The sequence below is a fragment of the Falco rusticolus genome, chromosome 9 (assembly GCF_015220075.1).
Source record: "Falco rusticolus isolate bFalRus1 chromosome 9, bFalRus1.pri, whole genome shotgun sequence".
Lineage (NCBI taxonomy): Eukaryota > Metazoa > Chordata > Aves > Falconiformes > Falconidae > Falco > Falco rusticolus.
The window spans coordinates 29409873-29430271 of record NC_051195.1 but is presented as its reverse complement, the minus strand read 5'-3'; the positions used below and the strand labels follow the sequence as shown (position 1 = coordinate 29430271).

The window sequence follows — 20399 nt, the reverse complement described above, 5'->3', positions numbered from 1 at the left end:
GAAGCATATTAAGTTTTAAAAAAAGAAAGTGGAAAGAGCACCATTCAGTTCAAAACACTAGGATATTTGAGCTGAGTGTCAAACAGAAAGGAAACAAAAATCCATTCAAAAACAATTATCCAGAGTGCAGCATTTGCACAACTTCTGTCATCCAGTTTGGAGAGCACACCAAAACCGAGGGGAAGAGCTGAGCTGTCATTTCTTCAGGGTGCTTTGCAACAACAGCTGAGGCACCCAGGGGATGCAGCAGCTTTATACTAAGGGAAAGGCTTGGTCAAACATCATCTATAATGTACATAGGGAGAAGCACAGATCCTTGGCAAAGTCATTCTTCACAGAGTTATCCTACCCCAAGGTTACCCCTGTGCTTAACCAAGGCTACTAATTCCTGCATGGAGATGTGGGATTAGTTTGGGGAATTTTGAGGGAGCACGTCCATGTGAAATGGCTCAGAGATGGTGTTATAAGTGATTTTCAGGAGAAATGCCTCCTCAGTGCAGCTGAAGGGACTCAAGTCTGTATGGAGGAATGACACCAACGATAGTTTGAGATTGTGTCAGGTCAGGGGGGGAGACAGATGAGGGAGTTCTGCCTTCTTTTCTTCTGCTTTCTCTGAACTGGCCCACACACGCTTTAAATGGTCCAATAAAAAGATACAATTTCTTTACCTTTCCAGCTCTGGGACCCTGTGAGTTTTTGTTGTTCGGGTTCCCGTAAGGTTAAGTTCAGAGGATAAACTGACATGCTGGGCTATGGGAAAAAGCCAGTTTCTTCAAATAAAGCCACAACGGTGCAAAAGAGACCCTGCTGGGGCTTTTATTTGGGAAAACAAACAGAAATGGCACCAAGCCCTTCTGCTTTACGAACCAATTTAACTATAAAACCAATGTTCTCCCTCTCGGGGGTGAGGAGGGGAGAGAGACAAGACATGACAATAGTCCAAAACCTTGGGAGGGGGGAAGATAGGACAAAAAAGGTTGTCTGTCCCCTTTTATTTCTTGTTCATGGCTCCTTTTCTTAGCACACGTGTGTTCTTGTAAAAACGATTAGATTGCAATTTGTATAACATGGTGACCCCCAAATTCAGACATTTAACCCCTTTTCTCTGCAAAGAATGTCAAGAATGTCTTCTGTCTTTCTTTCCAACGGGAGGAGTAGGGGGGAATTCTCTCAAACTGTGATTTCTTGGGGGAATAGAAAAAGAGGGAGGTAAGGAAAAGAAGCAGGGAATTCTCAAAGCCTCTCGCCTTTCGCCCCACTTGTGTGGGAACAGGCGGCTGTATTGCTCCCTTTCTGGATGGAGCTCTGCAGGTCTCCTTTAGTGGAGAGACAAAAAAATTGAGAGTCCAAATCAAAACAAAGCCATCTGTTTAAATGAGCTACCGCTAGCCAGTGGCAGAGGGGGTTCCTCATTCACTCCTTCCCATTCTTCTCTCTTGCCTCTGTTGATTCTCTCTCAACCCAGGGAAAAATAAAGATTGCTTTTGCTTTGGCTCAGAGGGATGAAACCGATTGATGTGCCTGGAGTGTCCAACCCCCACCCACACTCTCCAATTGTTCAGGGCCTTGTAAAGTTGTCATAAATACGCCTGAACAGGAGTGCAAAGGCCACAGTGTGCCCTGGACATGCACACATCCAAAGGGCAGGAACTGGCCTCATGCTTATCTGTAGTGAGACAGGGCCAAGACTGCTGTATGGAGGAAAGCATTTAGGATAAACACCTGTATGTTCTTCCTCTTACAACTGTTTTACATTTAGGTTAAGATGTACCAGAGCCCTCTTAACAAAAGGAAGGGACAAGATGCTCAGCTTATGTGAGAGAGTTCAGAAAGGTGATGTCATCCCCCGCCCCCAGAAATCAGTGAAGAACCACGAGGCCTCAAACAGTTTTGAGAACACATGCATACCATGAGAAATACATTGCACAGACAAGACTGAAGCTACCCATTATAGCTAACAGACAGAGGTCTGAACACAACAAAGTCAACCAAAAAGGAACAGGAGACCACCACTTAAGAGGCTCCCTGCAGCAGCAAGCTTCCTCCAGCACTGGCTCAAACAGTGGGCCATAGGCCTAGTGTCCTGCCTCCAACAATGCCCAAGATCTCAGAACAAGGGAATCAAATTCTACAGTTCTGAACTGCAAAACTGGGGTAGAAATTTCCTTCTGGCCACGTGAAATGATTAATTCATGCCTGAAGGCAGGAGTCCTGTTTAAATCTAGTTTTGCTGCTCAAGTCACAAGTGGGATTGTCAGGTCTGTGAAGAAGGATCTGCTTTTCCCTTTGCCTAGATGTACATCTGAAGTCTCTCCATTCTGCCCACCTTACTGCAGAGGGATGGTTCCCGAGGACCAAATCAAAAAGCCAAAGACAGTCATTATGCCAAAGTGATTTAATATGCCAAGAAAGGGTTCACCTGAAGACAAGAATTCCCCTAGGACAGACCCCAGTCTGTCACTTCACCAACCTTTTTCCCTTTGAATTTCAGAAAGAAGGCAAGGCGTTTGTGTTCCTGATTAACCAAAGGACATATAAATAGGCATACCCAGAACAGATGTTTTAAAAAGAGTAACTAAAGCCATTTGTGGATGGGGTGGGGAAACAGCAGAGCAGAAAAACAAGCAAAAGAGCCTTGGGAAAAGAGAATCAGCAGCCATCTGAGGAAAGGCAACTACCTGTGGATCATCCCACTGCAGTTGGGTGGAGGCAGTAGAAAGCACACATTTGCATTCACTTACCTGATATAAAAGCACAGCCCAGAAAGCTATTTAGCTCACTGTTGGACAAGTTTTGGATTGGTTATTGTGAACTGTGTTCAGACAACACAGAGATGCTGAGAAAGAAAACCAGGCCTGAAAGAAGTAGGGAACCTCTTTCCCACAAAGCCTGAGGAGAGTCTCCTTGGCAAAAAAAAGAAAAGATACTTGGCATGATGAATCTATGGACAAGCAAGGCAGGAAAAGGGATTTCGCATCATCTACAGCATGGTATTATGATTCTTCAAGCCCCCAAATTCTGTGAAACTTATCAGTGCCAGGATATAATTTGCTATTGCTTGTCTATCCTGTTACCAGAGATATCGACCCACTTGCTGTGACTGGATAAATCCAGTTTAAATGCCTGAGTGAAACAGAGTCCCCACACTTCTTGAAGTCAGTCTCCTTTCAATCTAGTAGCTCCAGTTCTGAATCCATTTTCTCCCTTCACCCAACAAACTCCTTTTATTATTAAATTAGAGGGTTTTAAACTTGTTTAAACTTTGGAGTTCAAAACTCTGGAAAGAACGATCTTCTACAGAGCCTGCTTTAGAACACAATGCTAAGAAGTCTGCTTGTGTATCTTGGGCCAAACTTCTACATTAAAAGTTTTTGTTGAAAACGTTTAGCAAGCTTAATAACCAAGAACTAGACCTGCAGATTCTTATTTCATTTATCTACTTTCACACACACAAAATCTGAGTACAAGATGCAAAGCCAGACAAGACTGGATTTAAACAGGAATGCATCAGTAGAGCTAACCAGGGTGTCCAGTGCTATGTCAAATTACACTTACTGTTTAAAAACAGGCAGCCCAAGTTTTAAAGCTCTCCCTTCCTTATTGACAATTGCTCACATTCAGTCACTTAATTGCTTTAAAGAGCCACCAAAATGGATGCAGATCAACATACCCCAAAATTTGAAAGATAGCAAGCAATTCTTGCCCACCCCACTGCACAGACAGGTGTAACCTAGCAAGGGTGCCATGAAAGCACATACCAGAGATCCAAGCAGCAGCAAGTCAGCAAACTTCAGCTAGCTGCTTGTGATGGTAACGCTCATGCTGGCTCTCTGAAAGAGCACAATGCATAAGCACTACGAGGCAAATACGGATTATTAACCTGCTCAGCAGCTGCCTGGCTACCCTGAAAGACTCCTCCCCACCCTTCAGCTGAGGGTACCAGCCACACACCTGAATCTCCCTTCTCCTCCTCTCCCGAGCCACCCTCATGAATCCTCTACCTCCCACCTCCCCAAAACTTGCAGACATCAAAGGCACCTGCCTTGAACACCTGAAAAGCAGGGGGGCCTGACAGTCAAGAAATGCAACTCTGTATCTTCCCCTTCCATGCACTCTGTATTTCCCCCCCCCCCCCCCCAACCTCTTTGAAAAAGGTGGCAGAGATAAATGGAGAACAAAGAAACAAGAAAAAGCCACAGCTCTGGCCCACACCCTGCCTATTACTTAAGGGGGAAGGAACTCTTCCGAAAGAGGAGGAAAAAATGTGCTCAGACACAATGGCTCAAAAGGCCAGGCAGCAAACCGGGCCACTTTGTACTGCTAACAAGGGAAACCTAATTACAGGAAGAGGGCAAAGAGGGACAGATAAAAGGGATACAAAATTTCAACATCTGTTGCCATAAAGGGATAAGAAGTGGGGAAACGCAAAGTGTCAGTTTGGTGTCAGTGACGGCGTAAAGCCACTTTCAAAGGGCTCAGAAGAGGGAGAAAAACCGAACAAGAAATTAGAGGGTTCTTAAAAAAAAAACAACAAACAAACAAAACAAAAAAAACCCCCACTCTACCAAAAATGTTTTCAAAAGGGGGGAGGAGATGGACAAAGACTGGATATTTAAAAGATACAACATCAAGGGTGGATTGCAGGGCACAGCTAACTTTGGCTTGGTTTTCACAACAGCTCTCGTGCCCCGAGTCTGTCACGTCGTGTTAGAGGAAAGGACAATGTAGGACTTGTGCATTCAAAGTGTTTACAGCATGAGAACTACCATGCCAGAGAGATGACTGGTCCACTTCAACACAGGGCAGGGCAGAATAGCTCCTAGAGTTGCTGCAAAGTGATCTCTCTAGTATCCTACCCTATGGAGAAGCATCCTTGAGGCAGGGGCATTTATCACCTAAAGACATGCAGACCACCACAACAGGCTGAGGAGCAACAGTTCTCCACAGGCAAATGACAAATGCTGGCCTTGGAGCTGTTCCTAGTGGTGTGTCATCCTCATCTCCCAAGGAATTTAAACTCCCAAAGGAGGCAGGAGGTGGGGAGAGAAAGAAAAAAACCCAACCACTATCTGAAGAACGTTTCCTTTTCTCTTGCTGGCCATTAACTGGCTGTTCTGTTGAGCCATGCACTAGCACTGGCAGATGAGACTGGAAGGTCTGAGCAGAGAAAGGCAAAAGGCAGCAGAGGTACCTGACCTGCAATAGAGGCAGCTACCATCATATCCCTCACTGGCACAGGGGAGCAAGGGGACTTGCAAGAGGCCAAAGGAATCAGGCAAGGCCTGATAATTGATGCCAGGCCACAGCTTAGCATCCAGTGTCCCATACTGCTAATCATTCCCCTTTCCTGTGCAGACCTCTAATCACCTAAGTTATTCACAGTGCCTCTCCACGCACACACACCTTGACCCTGAGTGGCAATAAGTACATAGCAACTTTCCCACATCTAAAAGCAATCAGATGGCACAACATAGCATCTGTGAGATGAGATATGTCCTCCAGAGGTGCAGCTAGTCAGCTTCAAAAGTGTAAGAAGAAAAAAAATCCTCCTTTATTACAGGAGAAAGGGCCAGGTGTAGCAGCAGCTGGAATTTCAGCCATCAGAGACAATGTCTTGGCATTACGCGGTCATTCCCCTGCTTTAGACTCCCCTTGACAATTGCTTGTTGCTGCCTGTTGCGGCTTTGATCCAATGCCATCATCTCAGCAGAGACAGAAATGAAAGACAGTTGTGGGGGTGGGATGCAGCAAGAGGCGTTTCTTTTCCCCACTAAAAATTTCCTCGCTGCCAAACCCAACCAAGCCCTTTTCAAAGCCCAGGACATATTTCCAGGTGAAGACATTATCCCCTTCCTCTTGGAAGGATGAGAATGGTTGCCCCAGGGTCAGGGAACAGCGAAGGTCATTAAATACGAAAACATACCATGACCAACAGCCACAAGCACCAGCCGAGGACTTATCTGGCCTGGAACTAAGATGATCAGTACACAAAAGCTTATTTAAGCTTTAAATCCTTTTTGTAGCATGTTCCAGCTCTCAGCCGTTGGGGAAAAAGACCACCTACCCCACGGAAAGAGAATGCCACAGAAAATGCTACAACGTTACTTACACACACACCCACGCAGGAGAAAAAAAACACCAGATGACTGAACAAACTGCTCTTTGACAGCGCTAAAGATCTAAGTGGTGGTAAGGATTCCTGCAGTTTTAAAGAACACATCCTAAGCATCACTCTGCCATGCCTCATGTTTTCTGACAGAGAAGCTGCCTGGATGCTGCTCTTAGAGATAATGTCCTTGCCATATTCAGCCTCTGCAGGTCAGACTCTGGCCCTCTGTGGCCACAAGGAAGGGGTAAGCAGCAAACTTGGGATGTCTGGTCCTGTCTGCCAGATGTTATCAGAGCACAGTGGGCACAGGAGGAGCTTTGCAGCCCTCCTGCAAAAGGATAGCTCTTAAGATTTTGAGTTTCCATGCCATGCTCCCACTTCTGAAGTCTGACCAGAAAGACAAGCCTCAAAGGAAGAAAATAGCATTTCCCTACAAGACCACTTCTGGCAACCACCAGAGCCTTTGAAAATCAATACAAACCTCTTCTGGGAAGACCAGTTTATGGAGAAGTCAGGACCTGGAAGGACAGCTATGAATGATCACATCAAGCTTCATGTGCTAGTTTCCTGGCTCAGTCTCCTGCCCTGCATGTGCTGGTGAGACTCCCAGCTCACACACAGGTCCCTGGAGAGGAAAAGACCCAGTGGCATGGTGCATTCCAGCTGTGACAGGTGAAGAGGGAAGAATAAGTTTGACACTCCAGCCATTGCAACAGAAGCCCAGTGGCCTAGGTTGCTTTGGCTTTTTTATTTGCCTGTCACTCAGGCTTTGACGTTATTGAAAGATCAAACTCCGTTGTGCCTGTTCATTACCTTAATCCTATTTTCTACACAGCTTTATTATCTTTTCAGGCTTCCTTGGGAAAGGCTGTCAGAGAGGCTGAGGCAGGGGGGAAAGGGTTGCCTATCTCCTCACCCCTGTCAGATGCCTCTATTCAAGAACAGCCAGAAGACTTGATGGGCAGGGTATCACAGCACAGCCTGCATCCTTCTGGGATACTCCAAAAGAACCATTGGACTAGGTCACTGAGAAACATGCACCATAGCTGAGTGCACTGATGCTGTCTTTCCTGCTCTAGTTCGTCCTTTGGGGGATGCATCCTTTGCAAAGTCTTTATTTTTGTTACTTCAGAGAAAACCAAACTGGTTTATATTTGTATTTGATGCAGTTGACTCCGACAACCTAAACTATTGGTTAGAAGGCAATTGGCCTCAGACCAGACCTGCATCCACACCAATCCCCAGTCTTCCTCTACCTCCTTTCCCCAAATACAGCTCTGCTGACACCCCTCAGGCCCCTTCTACCAGTGCCTCCCTCTCTTCCCTCCCAGAGCCCACCAGCTCACCTCAGTCATGACAGCACTCCCCCTGATAATCTTTGCTGTGCCACTCCTACCCAGAGCATACCGGTCCTGGAAAGCTGAGCTGCTGTTCAATAATCCTGCCAAATATTTGTTATCTGTCCATTACTACACAAAGACCCCCAGGCTGAGAGTTTCAAATTTGTCAGCAGTTGAATCCCACATCAGGATTTGAGCCCGACATTTCCCCAGTTGCTAAGGTCAGCGCCTTCACCAAATAGGAACTACTCAATGGCCCCAAATTAGAGGCCACAGCAATTAACCTCCTCGATGCTTATTAAGACAAAGAGAAGACAACATGCCTAAGTCACTTCCATAGATAACCTGTTGCTACCCCTCATCTCCCTGAGCTACCAGAAACACCAGCCAGGACAAGATGACTGTAGAGCCTGCACTTGCCTCTGGCTTCTGAGCACCACAGACAAGTGGGTGAATGGGAAGATGCAGATCACCTTCCTCACCCTTCTGGATTAGGCTGAAGCATCAACTGAGACAAATCAAAAGGAAGGTGTAATGGGAAGGAAACGGGAAGGCTGTGCCATCAACTGGAAAAGCTAGCACGCAAAGCTGAGCTGCTTCCTACTGAACTGGAACCACCCCACACACATACCTTGCCACACCAGTTTGTTTTGTCCCCCACTTCATCCCATATCTCATGTTTAAACATCCCTTGCCTACATGGACTAAAAGAATGATTTTATGGCATCTCCAGCATTGCATTTCTCATTTTTACTCACTTTCCTCATCAAGTCACTCCCCGTAACCTGGAAGCTCACTCACCTCTCAAGGTCCCAGATTCTCAGAGGTGAGGTGTGTCCACAGCAGGCTGTCCCAGTCACAAATGAGCTGTTTAAAAAAACCAAGCAAACAAAAAACCACTTACTAATCCTCATGTTCTGAGGAAATAGTGCATGAGCAAGACAGAGAAAACAGGCTACAAAGCAAACTCTGAATTCTGGTTCAAGACTATTTCAGCACCTTCCGCTGCACTTCACAAGGGGCAGGCAGTAGCAAAGTGAGAGGTGCTCCAGAGCTCTCAGTAGCTGAGCTTTCCAGATGCAGCAGGTCACAACTACAGAGAATTGGCAGGACATGAAGATGTATTTGCGTATGCAAAGGGAAAACCAAAACCAGAAGCAGCTGTAAATTGCAATTTTCAAAACAATTAGCACAGTACTCAGCACTCCTGTAAGCTACAGAAAGGTTCCATGGAAAATTCCCTGTTGCTTCCTACTTCATGTCGGCCTTCTTTGCTGGCAGCTTCTGAGCACAGTCATGATTTGGCTGCAGCAACACAGGCCTAATGAATCGCAGAATACAGGTCCCCAGTCCAGCCTGCTCAAAGCAGGGCCAGTTTCAAAACTGGATCATATTGCCCTCCCCAGTGCTCAAGCACTCTCTATTAGAGGCACCACAGCTCTCCTGCAGCAGTATCTGGCTCAGTTCACACTCCCCAGCAGGGTCCACTCCGAAGCTCTCTTTGGCAATACTATGTCTCTGCTGCACATGCTGGCTCCAGAGGTCGCCTGACAGCCACTGGCCTCAAACTAGTCGATAAAGACAGGGACAAATCCTTAAAAATCAAGCAACAGGAACACGGGTGCTGTGGCTCTCCACACCACACCGCTTGCTTTGTGCCAACTTCCTGTCCTCAGTCCAAATAAGAGAAAGCAGTTTATACACAGACTTCTAAGCTATAAATGACCTCTCACAAAGCCATATTTATTGCAGCTACTGAGAATAAAATGCCAAAACTATGTTTAAGTCATTGCAACAAGGATAGCACGAATGCAGGAAACTGAACGTGCTTTAAATAAAAGATGGGTCTATGCTTTGCCTAAACATCTTTTACAGCATGACATGGGGCTGGCAGCTGAAGGATGAAAGCTAAATAAGGAAACAATGTCATGTCTGTAAAAATAACATTTTTAGACATTCCTTTGATCCTCTACAACATTCTTCCTTTGGAAATCAGAAGGTGTCTCTAAGCCTCCACTGCACCAGGAAGGGATTCTTGCAGTGTCCTTGACTTCTGTCAGAAGCACTACTGCTGCTGTTTACAAGGCACCCGGCAGCAAAACTGAACACACACTCAACTCAAAGCCAGAGAAGAGCCTTGTGGAAGCAGGGCCAGAACTCAGGACTCCTTCTACTCTGATTTAGCTGAACAATTAAGTTTCTCCAAATCATAAGGCCAAAGCAGCACTGCCAATACACTCTGCACAAGAGGCAAGCAGATAACATGCTATCTCAAAGAGCTATGAGTATCAAGGAAGAGCTACAGCTACCAAGGCAATCTCTCTCTCTCTCTTGCTGGTTTTATACTCCCTACCCAAACTCACACACCTGGAGATGTTCACAAGTCCTGTGACCCCTGGCTGCCCTTCAGGGCTAGACAAGGCCTGCAGCACCAGAGCTATTTCAAAATCTCTCCAACCAGGTTGTCTTATATGCAAAATCCCAGGTTCATTAGCAGTGCACATGCAATTGGCACAATGCACCTGTAGCACAGGGCTCTTTGCACAGGTGCTGCAGGGTGCACACATTCTTCTCCATGGAAGTCCCTGACCAAAGTCTAAGAGTCTAAGGAAAAGCCAATTACTGTTGCTGTGCAGCAGCCAGGAGGACCGATTAGGAAAGCATGCAGCATTTCTTATTTAGAAACTGGGTTTGTGCTGAATACCTGCCTTCTCTCCACCATAGCGCAGGACAAGAGCAAACATTTCCCTTTGCCAGTGTCTGCCATCTCAGAGGAAAACAAGCAAGACACCCACCCTGACAGCTCACTGGTCAAATCCCATGTCTGGAAAGCAGTACTTTGGTGAGGGAGTCCCTCAACTACAAAGCTAGGTGTTGGGTTCTGTCCCTCCCTCCCAAGCATAATCCATTAATAACTACTAAAGCCAATTACCCTGGTTAGAAACATAATAGCAGTCAGGGAGTCAGTCAAGCAGGCAATTGGGTGCTTAAGATTTTTCTTTTGGGGGACAAACTGACTCTGTCCCAGCAGAGAACGCCCTCACGTGGGAGACAGGCCCCTTTGTGCAGAAGGTATGCACAAGGCTTTGATGGTTGCCACAGGTCTAAATTAGCATGGAGGCACACCAACAGGGAGAAAAAGGTGGGAGGAACAGCAAGGTCTAATCCCCACTCACGCTGTCAGTTCTAGACTTCAGCTTTCCCTCCTCAGTCCTTACCTCTCAAAAAAAAAAAAATAATCATTAGATGAAGAGATTTCTCTCCAGCATCACATACAGGCCTCAGGGTCACAAACAAGCCTCTTCTGGGTAAAGCTGACTCCATTCAGTCAACAGGAATTTTGTCTCATACTTCAGCAGGATCAGGTTTGCAGGCCTTATCTTTAACAGGCTGGAGCCCATTAGCAAGCAAAGATAAGACTTCTCCCAGAAGAGTGGGGCACCTCCACTGCCAGGATTAGAAAGAAGCATACGCAAGACATGCACAAGAAGCAGTGCCCATGAGAAATTCTCAAAGCCTGGGAGCAAAGTGACCTGGAAGTCTGGATTCCCAGTGGATGATACGGGGCCCCGCACCTTGAATCTCGTCTGCAGGCATATACCTTCAACCCCCAGGTCCCTGATAACGGGGAACCTCAGAGGTAACAGTTTCACTCCAAGCAAAAGGGCAATACAAGTCAGCTTTGGCAGGTCTAAAGCAACATGCAAATCAGAGCTAAGCACGTAAAGCGTGGCTCCAAAACTTCTGAAACATCATTCAGCATAACTGAAGCCTTCTACCAGGCTTGCTGCTTTCAGTTTACCTTGAACAAGACTTTCTGTCTTGGAAAGCACAGAGCGCACACCAAAAACCTCTGACCTTGAGAAGTGCAACGTTTTCACAACTGATCTTGCCAGCTGCCCAAAAGAAATAACCCAAGCTGAGTTACTAGCTTAGCGTGTCATTTATTTTGCCTATAATGCTTTCTGGAGTCAGAGACTGAAGAGAAACTAGATTGGGAAAAGGAGCGCGTAAGATACCTTATATATATTACTGCAAGGATGACCCATCTCTCTGAAGTATATATGATCCAACTGATGTACAGAGACATTGACCAGGTGCATCTACATGCTACGCAAAGACATCTGTGTCAAAGCTTCAAACGGCCTCAGAGGTGCAAAGTCCCTTCCCCACTAAGCTTTCCTTAGCTTACTCTGGCTACAGTCCAGCGGCAATGACCCCATACCTGCTTCCAAGGTGCCAACAACACAGTTTCACCCCACCTGTAGCATCCCTTTTTACCCCATCCTGGATGGAACATTGCCAGATGTGGATGAACCAGAGGGAATGAGGTAGCTGCCCATCAGTCCTTTTGGAAAGATACTGTTTGTCATGAGGCTTGGAAATTATCAGCTCCAGAGACAAATCCCACTGCACAATACGTAACTTCCGCACTGTCAACCCAGCCTGCAGAGCAGGCACTGCCTGAGCTGGGAATCCTGCAATGCAAAGGCACGGATGGAACCCGGGTGAAACAGGCCCTTTCCAACTTCTTCTCTCTAAACTTTCCCCCGTGCCACAAGCTTGCGCCCTTCCCCTGTACTGTAAACAGATTGCTTCTCAATTCTTACTCTGCTCTTTGGGGATTTCAAATCCAGAATCTGCTTGACACGTGCAAGAGCCTGTTCCTTCCTCCTCATGTGCTCCCCCGCCCCCTGGAATTGGACATCGTTGATCCACTTTGGAGACTATTATATACGGAGACTCATCAGACTGGGAAACAAAGAAGTTATTACTTGACAGAGCCCTGCAGCTGGGAATGTGGAAGGAGGGGGAAGAGAAGAGGGAGTACCGAGGGAGACAGGATGGGGGGGCTGGTCACAGCGCTATGAAAGCGATCAACAGAAAGGACAGCTCAAAAGATGGGAAACATCTTTTTTAAAAAGTCTCAAGTGAGATGAGAAAAGGAGAAGAGAACGCAAGTCCAAAACAGAGAGTGGAGAAGAGAGAAAGCAGTTGGTGCTGACGGTGCTGCGGGTTAAACACACGGGTCTGTGGGTTTGTGTAGCCTTTGATTCAGCACTGACACGCTTTGGCAAGGGAGGCCACCAGAGCTGTCAAATCCTTCACCAACGTGCCCATCAATTGTATTCAGCTCTCCCCGACCCGCACTGGCATTTTAATTACTGTTGGGTAAACTAATTTGTACAAATGAAGGCAACTCTGCCTAATAGAATATGCAAGCTCTCTGACCTCTGACAGGCGATGACACAAGATACAAAGGAGGCAGAGGAAGGCTTTTTATCAGAGCCTTATTACTCTCTATTACTCCAATTAGTTAAGCTCCAGTGCTCCTAATTGGGGGAAAAAATTGCAATTAAATCAATTTTTGATGGGCTGAAAGTGGGTTACCGAACCGCCCTGCCTGTGAAACACTGATATTATAGCAGCAAAGGTCAAAGTCTTTGTCGGCACCTGTGGGGGCCCCCACCTCCCCTCTCTAAGCCCCTCTGTGCCCCCCCAACACACACACAGAGCTCGCTAAGGCGAATCATTAGAACATGTCATGTCTTATCGCGGCCGCCACCATCCCACTAACCTCATCAGTTGACATCATTACAGAAGGTAACTCCTCCAGCATGAATACAGTGCTAAGGTCACACAAACTTGATGGAGCCCCTGCTGAAGAGCCCAGGAGGCTGGGGAGCAGATGCAACAGTAACAACATTGTGAAGGGGAGAGGAGGGGGTCAGAAACTCAGTGCAGGGAGTTGCAGCATCTCCAGCATGAGGCTTCTCCAACAGACCAGATACACACAAAGGGAGGGAGACTGAGATAGCACTGGGAAGCAGGTGCTCCTTCCCCACGGGGATTTAATTTGCAGAGGAAACAAAAAAAAAAAAAAAAAAAAAAAGCACACACCATCAGTTTAGCATTTACTTCTCCATGAGAAAGTGGGCACCACAAACATGCAAGAAGTCCCACCTGCCTTTGATTCAGGCAATGCTGGACAAAGCCAGGACTGGGTGGTCATACAGGGCTGGTGTTCCCCTTTCACGGTCCCAGACTGATCCCTTTAGCCCCACTTTGTGCCTCTTGAAGGATGACCAGAGAACTGAACCAAGCACTGTCAGTATCTCAGAAGTCAGACCGGACAGCTAGGCTATATATTAACAACTCTGCAACCATGAACTGAACAAAAATCAGCAGGTAAGGCAGTTGCACCAGAAGTCTGGCCACTGTTAATGGGCCAAAATTACAACTTTCCAGAAGAAGGAACATGGGGAGTGGACAGCTATTTAGAAGAAGAGAAGACTGGAAAAGCTGAAGCCGCCAGTAATGCATGATATAACTGTATGAAACCTGTAATAACAAGTGCAGGTTGCATCCAGGTTACTACAGCTCTGCAATATCCCTCTGGCTTTTGGTTCTAGACTAAGTCTTTCCACATCCCTCAGTACTCCAGAGCCTTCCCATCCTTCTAAAGTCCCATGTACCACACTCCTCTTGCATCCCTGCTATGCAGTCCTTCACTTCCAGACCTTCACTGCAAGGAAAAGACAAGAAGGTCCATCAAACTGCCTCATACATTTTCTGCCTGTGCTGCTGGCTGCTGTAGGCTCAAGGTACCCACACTGCACTGTTACAGCCTGGTTTCAGGAGTCTGCTGGCAGTCTCCTCTGGTCCCTTGACCACTCCAGACTTGTCGCAAAGAACAGCTTCTAGAGCACTCTAGAGCCAAGCTTATATTTGGGCCCAACTGCTTACAGGCATGTAAACTGTTCTTGTATTTGGACTCAATAACAGGACTGAGCTCACCTGAGCAAGCAGAGGCCCACAGCCGCATAGTCTCAGATTTGTTCAGCAGTAAACAATATTGCCAAAGAGAACCAGCAGCTGGAGGCAAGTGAACAAGCTTGTTTCACAGGCTGGAAAGCGCTGGCGTGTTTGCTACTACTTCTTTGAGCCTCACGTGCATGCCACAGTGTCCCTCAAGGCATCAGTCAGCTCAGGGTTGAACTGTGCCCCTGATATGCATCATAAATTGCACACAGAGAAGCTACAAAAGAGCTCTGCCACTCCCCACAAGGGACTCGGCACAGAGAGAAAACAAAATGTGTAAAGACTGCATGAAAGTCACAATGTTTACAACCATTACTGCTCCAAGGGGAAATGGGCTCTGGCAAGGAGCACCGATGACACAGGCACGTACAGACTAATAACTCATTCAGATGCTGCCTCGAGCCTCAAGTGGACAACTAGACAGTGGTCCCCAGAAAGAAGGCATTTGCAGTTTGTACTGAAGGGCACTGTAAAGAAGCTAGGTTGAAACACTGAAGTCTCATATTTGGGGCAGAACTCCAACACATTTGATAGAAGAAATGCTCATGTCCTTGCCTCCCATGTCATTTACTGTATGCCTCGGGATAGACGGAATGCCAGCTTCATCTCTCCAACCCTTCACCTTGGCCTCTAACTTCATGCCTTCCTCCAGACTTCAGAGACTCACAGGCTAGAGAACAGAATATGCCTTTAACATCCCCAAAGGCCCAATTCTCAGCATGGATAGACAGATTACCCCTGCTCTAGCAAGTTGCTTTGCAGGTACCCAACCTAGACACCGCCAGCTTGCCTTCATTGCTTTGCAGTTTCACCCTACACTGTCTGCCCAACTCATCCTGTAACCTTGCTCACTGTCCCTTCACCAGCGCTGCGGCAGGTTAGTTTTGTGAAAACAGGCAGCCAGATACAGAATGTAATCCACATTTATAGAGAAAAACTGAGCTCAATGACATCAAGACAGAGTCCAAATAGGATAGACACGTGCACACAGACCTCTTCTACACTGCAGCACTGAACAGGAAAATATCCTTTATTAGAGACTAGTTAGTCCACCCACAGAACAATCCTGATGTTCCTAAGGTTGTCTGCATCTAAATATCACCCTCCTTTCCTCCATGCAACACATGCTTTTAGGGAAAAGCAAATGTCCAGGACAGGATCACGCTCAGGTTAGCTCTGTAAAAGTTGATTGAGGGTCCTGGGTGCTCCTGTAACAAGAGGGATATTCAAACACTGCTTTTCACAGTGCTGCTGTGATTTTTCAGAACATCAAACAGAACTGCCTTTGTGGCTGCACAAGTGTTTCTACTGGGCTGACTTTATTAAAAAGAAAGGCTTGATAACACATATTTAATGATGTAAAATACTTATTTGCATGGTATGTCCACCACTCTTCTTCATCCTTCCTCACTTCCCAGCCTCCAGGCTTGCCAGACACAGCAGTTGTTGAGGACAGAGGTTTCTGTACAAGAACTCCTGCACGCCTAGCTCTCTCTAGACCCAATTTAATCCCCAACGGATGCTCAAGTTATTACTTTTATTACAGGAAAAAAGAGACTCCTTAACCACAGAAGAAGTGTAATTCAATATATAATACAGGCACTAGTCTGAACAACAAGTACCAAACACCAAGGGGGAGCAGAAAGCCCATACCAAAACAGTTTTGTCTGTGCTTGCTTACTAGGCCTTTCTGTGAACAGAGGTCTCTTTGCAGGCTGGGGTTACGTACATCTTGGAAGCAAAACCAGAAAAACACAATTCTGCTGAGAAACCGCTCCTGAGTCTAGAAGCTGAGCTGTGCAAGAGATGCAGTTCTCTCTTCCTACCACAGAAAGCTTTCTGGGGAGAAAGAGAAGAAAAGGGAAAAAAGAAAAAAAGTTGTCTAGGGACTTCCAGGTCAGTCCAAGACTAGGTGGTTAAACACCATTACAGCAGGATTATTTCAGCATCAACTTAGCAGTAACCAGAACAAAACCTCACAGGATCTTTTAATTATCAGAAGCTGTAATATTAGAAAGGCAAAGAAAGTTGCTACTAAGGTTACATTTGTGTTTGGAGTAGTTTAGGGGTTGGGGTTTTTTGTTTTGTCTTCTTTTGCAAGTGCAGGTGAAATAACCACAGCTGGTATCTGGACTTCTTTAATTACACTATGTATTCTCCCAACATCACTAAGGCAATCTCAGCTATCTGCAGCAACTCCATCCTACACTCTACTCTTGCTCTACTCCTCAGAGCAGCCATTCAAATACATATGGGCAAGACTCCTGCTAGGCACCCACTAGACAGCATGCTCTACCTCTAACTACTGCACGTGCCATCTGCAATACAGTGCAAGGGAATTGCAAGGCAACTCATAGTGTCTCCATCCTAAACACATCTACTGGTTTTTTGGAACCAATTAAAAGGAAGAAACAGGTGAAGCTGCTGGCTAAGCAGCAGAAAAACATGATCCCTGGATGAGATACATGCAAAAGTATTACATGCTGGACACCATTTCCTCCTGGGATAAGGCAAGCCACCTACAGACTTATCACACACCTTGGGCAGATCTCTGAAGGCCTGGCAGTCAGGTCTCATGCACCTGCACACCACTTCAAGCCTTCATACCTAGCAGCTATACCCTCCCTACTGGGCTTAACACCATTAGCCTTCCCCCTCACCCCGATGGGGAAGACACCCCGAGTCTGACCCTCACCCACTTCCCCACATCTAGCAGCCCCCTCGAGCTCAGTACTCTGGGCCCACACACAGCCTTACAAGAAGCTCTGAACTCCAGCCCTCGCTTTCTCAAAGCCTGCCCAGGTGTAAAGCTCCAGCGATTCCTTTTTCTTTGCCGTTTTCCCTCCCTCCTCCCTCTCCCCCTAGCCCCACCAACACTTTCAGGCCACACAGTGAGCCGGGAGGTTGGAGTAGATGAGGACCACTGCAGCAGTCGTGCTGGTTTAGGCCCCCCCCCCCAACTCAAGACAATTTCTAAGAGCCATTTCTTATCCTCCCCTCCGTGAAATTATTTCTGTTAATTGCCTGGTGGGAATCACTTATAGGGGGGGGACACTCTCCCCCCCCTCCACACCCTAGCCCCTAATTGGTTTATTGAAGTTTTAACGGGGCTTTCACCTGGAGAAGCTGGTAATTATTCCCTTCATTCCCCTCTTGCTTGTACCTGTAGCTTCACACTTGGGGTCTGCCTGGCTCCACGGGGGGGACTTTGTTCCCTCTAACTACAGGCCCCACACAAATGGGCCCAACAGCAGGAGAACACAGCAAAGTGGTAATTTTCAGCCTGGTGTAATTAGCCAAGGTTCTTTCAGCCCAAACTGCTGAATGGGGAAGGGGCTGCCGGGGAGGGTGTGCCATGTGGGAATGGCGGAACGGGGGCTGCTCTCAACAGGCAGACAAAGACCTCTTGGGGGCTCCGATCTGGGGCAAGCAGGAGGAGGGGGCTGGAGCGGGACAGCCCGCCTGGCAGAGCAGCGGGACAGTCAGTGGCGGGACACACGCCAGGAGGTCAGCTCATGACAAGCATCTTTCCCCCAGCCTGTGGAACAGGACAGTGCAGTATGCCAAGAAAAGGGGTAAAGGAGAAAAGAGATCCAGTGATGCACAATAGGGGCACGTGAAGAGGTGCAATGCATGATAGATTCTTGAAGGCCTGGCATAACCTACACTCAGGGCAGGATTTCTAGTCTAGTACCTTTGCACTGAGATTAAGAAAAGCAACAGATCTGGGGAGAGGCAACCAGACAGTGCAGGTCCCAGACAAGACAGCAAGAACTGTGCCGAGAACAGAGTGAGAACTCTTATTGCTGAGAAAGATCAGGGAAGAATCATTCACCTCCTCCAGCATCTGCCCCAAAAGTCAGGCCACGAGCAGTACCAGGACACAGCAGTGAAGGCTCCAGGTTCTCTTTTTGCAAAGCCATTTCCTATTAGCCAAGCAAAACTGCTTTTCCTAGCAAGACTTCACTTATTCCACCTCCCTTTCTGCTATAAGCCTTTGGTCCTGCAAAACCTACCAGGAAACCTGCTGCATGTAGGTTGACCAAGACACTTGCCTCCAGTATATTGCTCCTGTGTCACAACAGTTGTCCCACAAGCCAGAAACCAGCATCCTGTGGCACAGTGCCTCTGTTGATTCTCAGGACTTGTTAGCACCTACGCTTTCTTTGAATTATCACCATTGCCTTCAGGACAGCCATACTTGTCCTGGCTGATCAGCTCCACGGCTACAGATAAACTAAACCTGCTTAGCTGCTTTGATGATCACAGCTCCAGTGCAACACAGTCTTTAAAAAAAAAAAATGTTAAATTATATTTTGAAAAAAAACCTGATCTTGTGTCCCTTAAGACTGTAGCATCCGACTGGAAAGCAAGAATTTTCACCATCTAAAAGTTTGGTCCTTATGCTGCAATGAAGACCAAATGGTAGGCAGGCAAGTGAAAAGCTGCCCACTATTTTCATCAGTGCACCAATTACACAGCAGTGCTGAGCAAAGTCTAGGAGACGATGCAATCACAACAATCCTGACAACAAGGAATGGAGACCCCCAGAGACCCCATAGGTAGCAAGGAGACAGGCAGCACAACCCCCAGGGCACAGACTTGTAATTTCTGAGCTGCCTAAAATACACAACTGTAACCCAATGCTGCAGCAGGTTGCAAACTGGAGAAGTCGCCTGATTCCACCCCAGGATACTCTGGTTTCCCTTCAGATCATATATATCGTTCACATTTTACTGAAGACTCCAACAGAAAGGTCCATTTTGCAATTTGAATCCAGTTTTTTTGCAAGCTTTAACTACTTGTCACAAAGATGAGTTCAGCTAGATACTGTGTGTCTTTGGCTCATCAATGCTCAATACTTTCTCCTTAAAAGCAACCTCTGACACCTCTGAACAAAATATGCTTGCCATGAAATCAGTGCCAGCATCTCAGAAGCAGACACCATGAATAAATATAAGCAGTCCCAAGTTGTCCAAGCCAGTTTCAATGCTACATAGAGAAATATAGTGAATATTCCCAGAACCAGTGGGAAAAGATATGTAATGTTGCCTACGCTCATACATTACCACAAACTGTACAGTGTCCAGGGTTTTTTCTTCTTATAACCCCACACCCTACAACAAAGGGACATGTAGAATTGATTTAAGTAAATACTACAGCTGTCATCGCTTTAGACGAAAGTCTAAATACACGGCCATGTGTAGAAAATGCTAGAAGAATCATGATGCAAAAGAAAAAAACCCCTCCATTTTAAAAAATAGAAAGGAGATATTTTCAAGCTTCAGAACTGCCAAGGCTAATCCCAATATATTTTCAGATGTGACTGGAAGCGTTTTCAGTTAACAAGTATTCTTTTAAAAATACATATATAAAATGACAGCTTATCTAAACTTTTCCATTAGAACATAGGGCAGAAAATGACTTTTCAATAAGCCAGCAACCTGTGCATGCCAGTGAGATCAGGGGCGGGGAGAATCCTTTCAGGTTTGCCAGAACAACTAAAACCCAAGAACGTTTCAGTTTAAAAGTAGGGGTGGGAAGGCATTCATTTTCCTGGTGACACAAGCCACAAATTATTTTTGTCCTACTTCTTTTGCCATACACTTATACCAAATACAAACTTCCCAATTTAGGAGAATTTTGAAAAAAAATTATCAGGTTGGTGAGGAAGAAAAGGACTTCTCAGTAAACACATACTTCTGTCATCTTCCCACAAAGGCAGCAGTTCTTTCTCCACATCGTGCAGAGATAGGAGCTGTACTTGGTCACGCTTATAGGGAAAAGCAGCCCAATCACTTAAAAAGAGTGTTTGATATTCCTTCTCTGCTCTCTGATATTCCGTTTCCAAATAAAGTCTAAATGAGTTAGACTCGGCAGGGGAGAAGAAAATAATGCTCAGAGTATTTTAAGAAGCTAAAGACCAAGAAAGGTGAAAGGGGAGAAGTTTGTATATGTAGCACATGCTGCACACAGACAGGTCCAGGACACTGAGGCATGGAGACACAGGTGCTCTGTGGAGGAGGCAAGCAAAGCCTCATCTGTGTTTAACTCAGCCATGAAATGACTCCTAGAGCTTTCCTGCTCTGATCATTCTAGCCCTGACATGTTCACGCTCGCAACAACCT

The 20399-nt window shown here is 46.4% G+C and overlaps 1 protein-coding gene across 4 annotated transcripts in view; it reads right to left on the bottom strand.

Moving 5' to 3' along the window:
* Positions 1 to 20399, bottom strand: part of FBXW4 (F-box and WD repeat domain containing 4) — a 62296-nt gene that overhangs the window by 7084 nt on the left and 34813 nt on the right. For 3 of the 4 annotated variants that reach the window (XR_005106079.1, XM_037399136.1, XM_037399134.1), the window contains one exon: positions 8251 to 8316. The exons of the other annotated variant lie outside the window; for it this stretch is intronic. Coding sequence is in view for 2 of the 3 variants with exons in the window: in XM_037399136.1 (XP_037255033.1) it covers positions 8251 to 8316 (66 nt within the window). In the remaining variant the exon portion in view is untranslated. The remainder of the gene's footprint in view (positions 1 to 8250; positions 8317 to 20399) is intronic. 4 annotated transcript variants of the gene reach the window in all.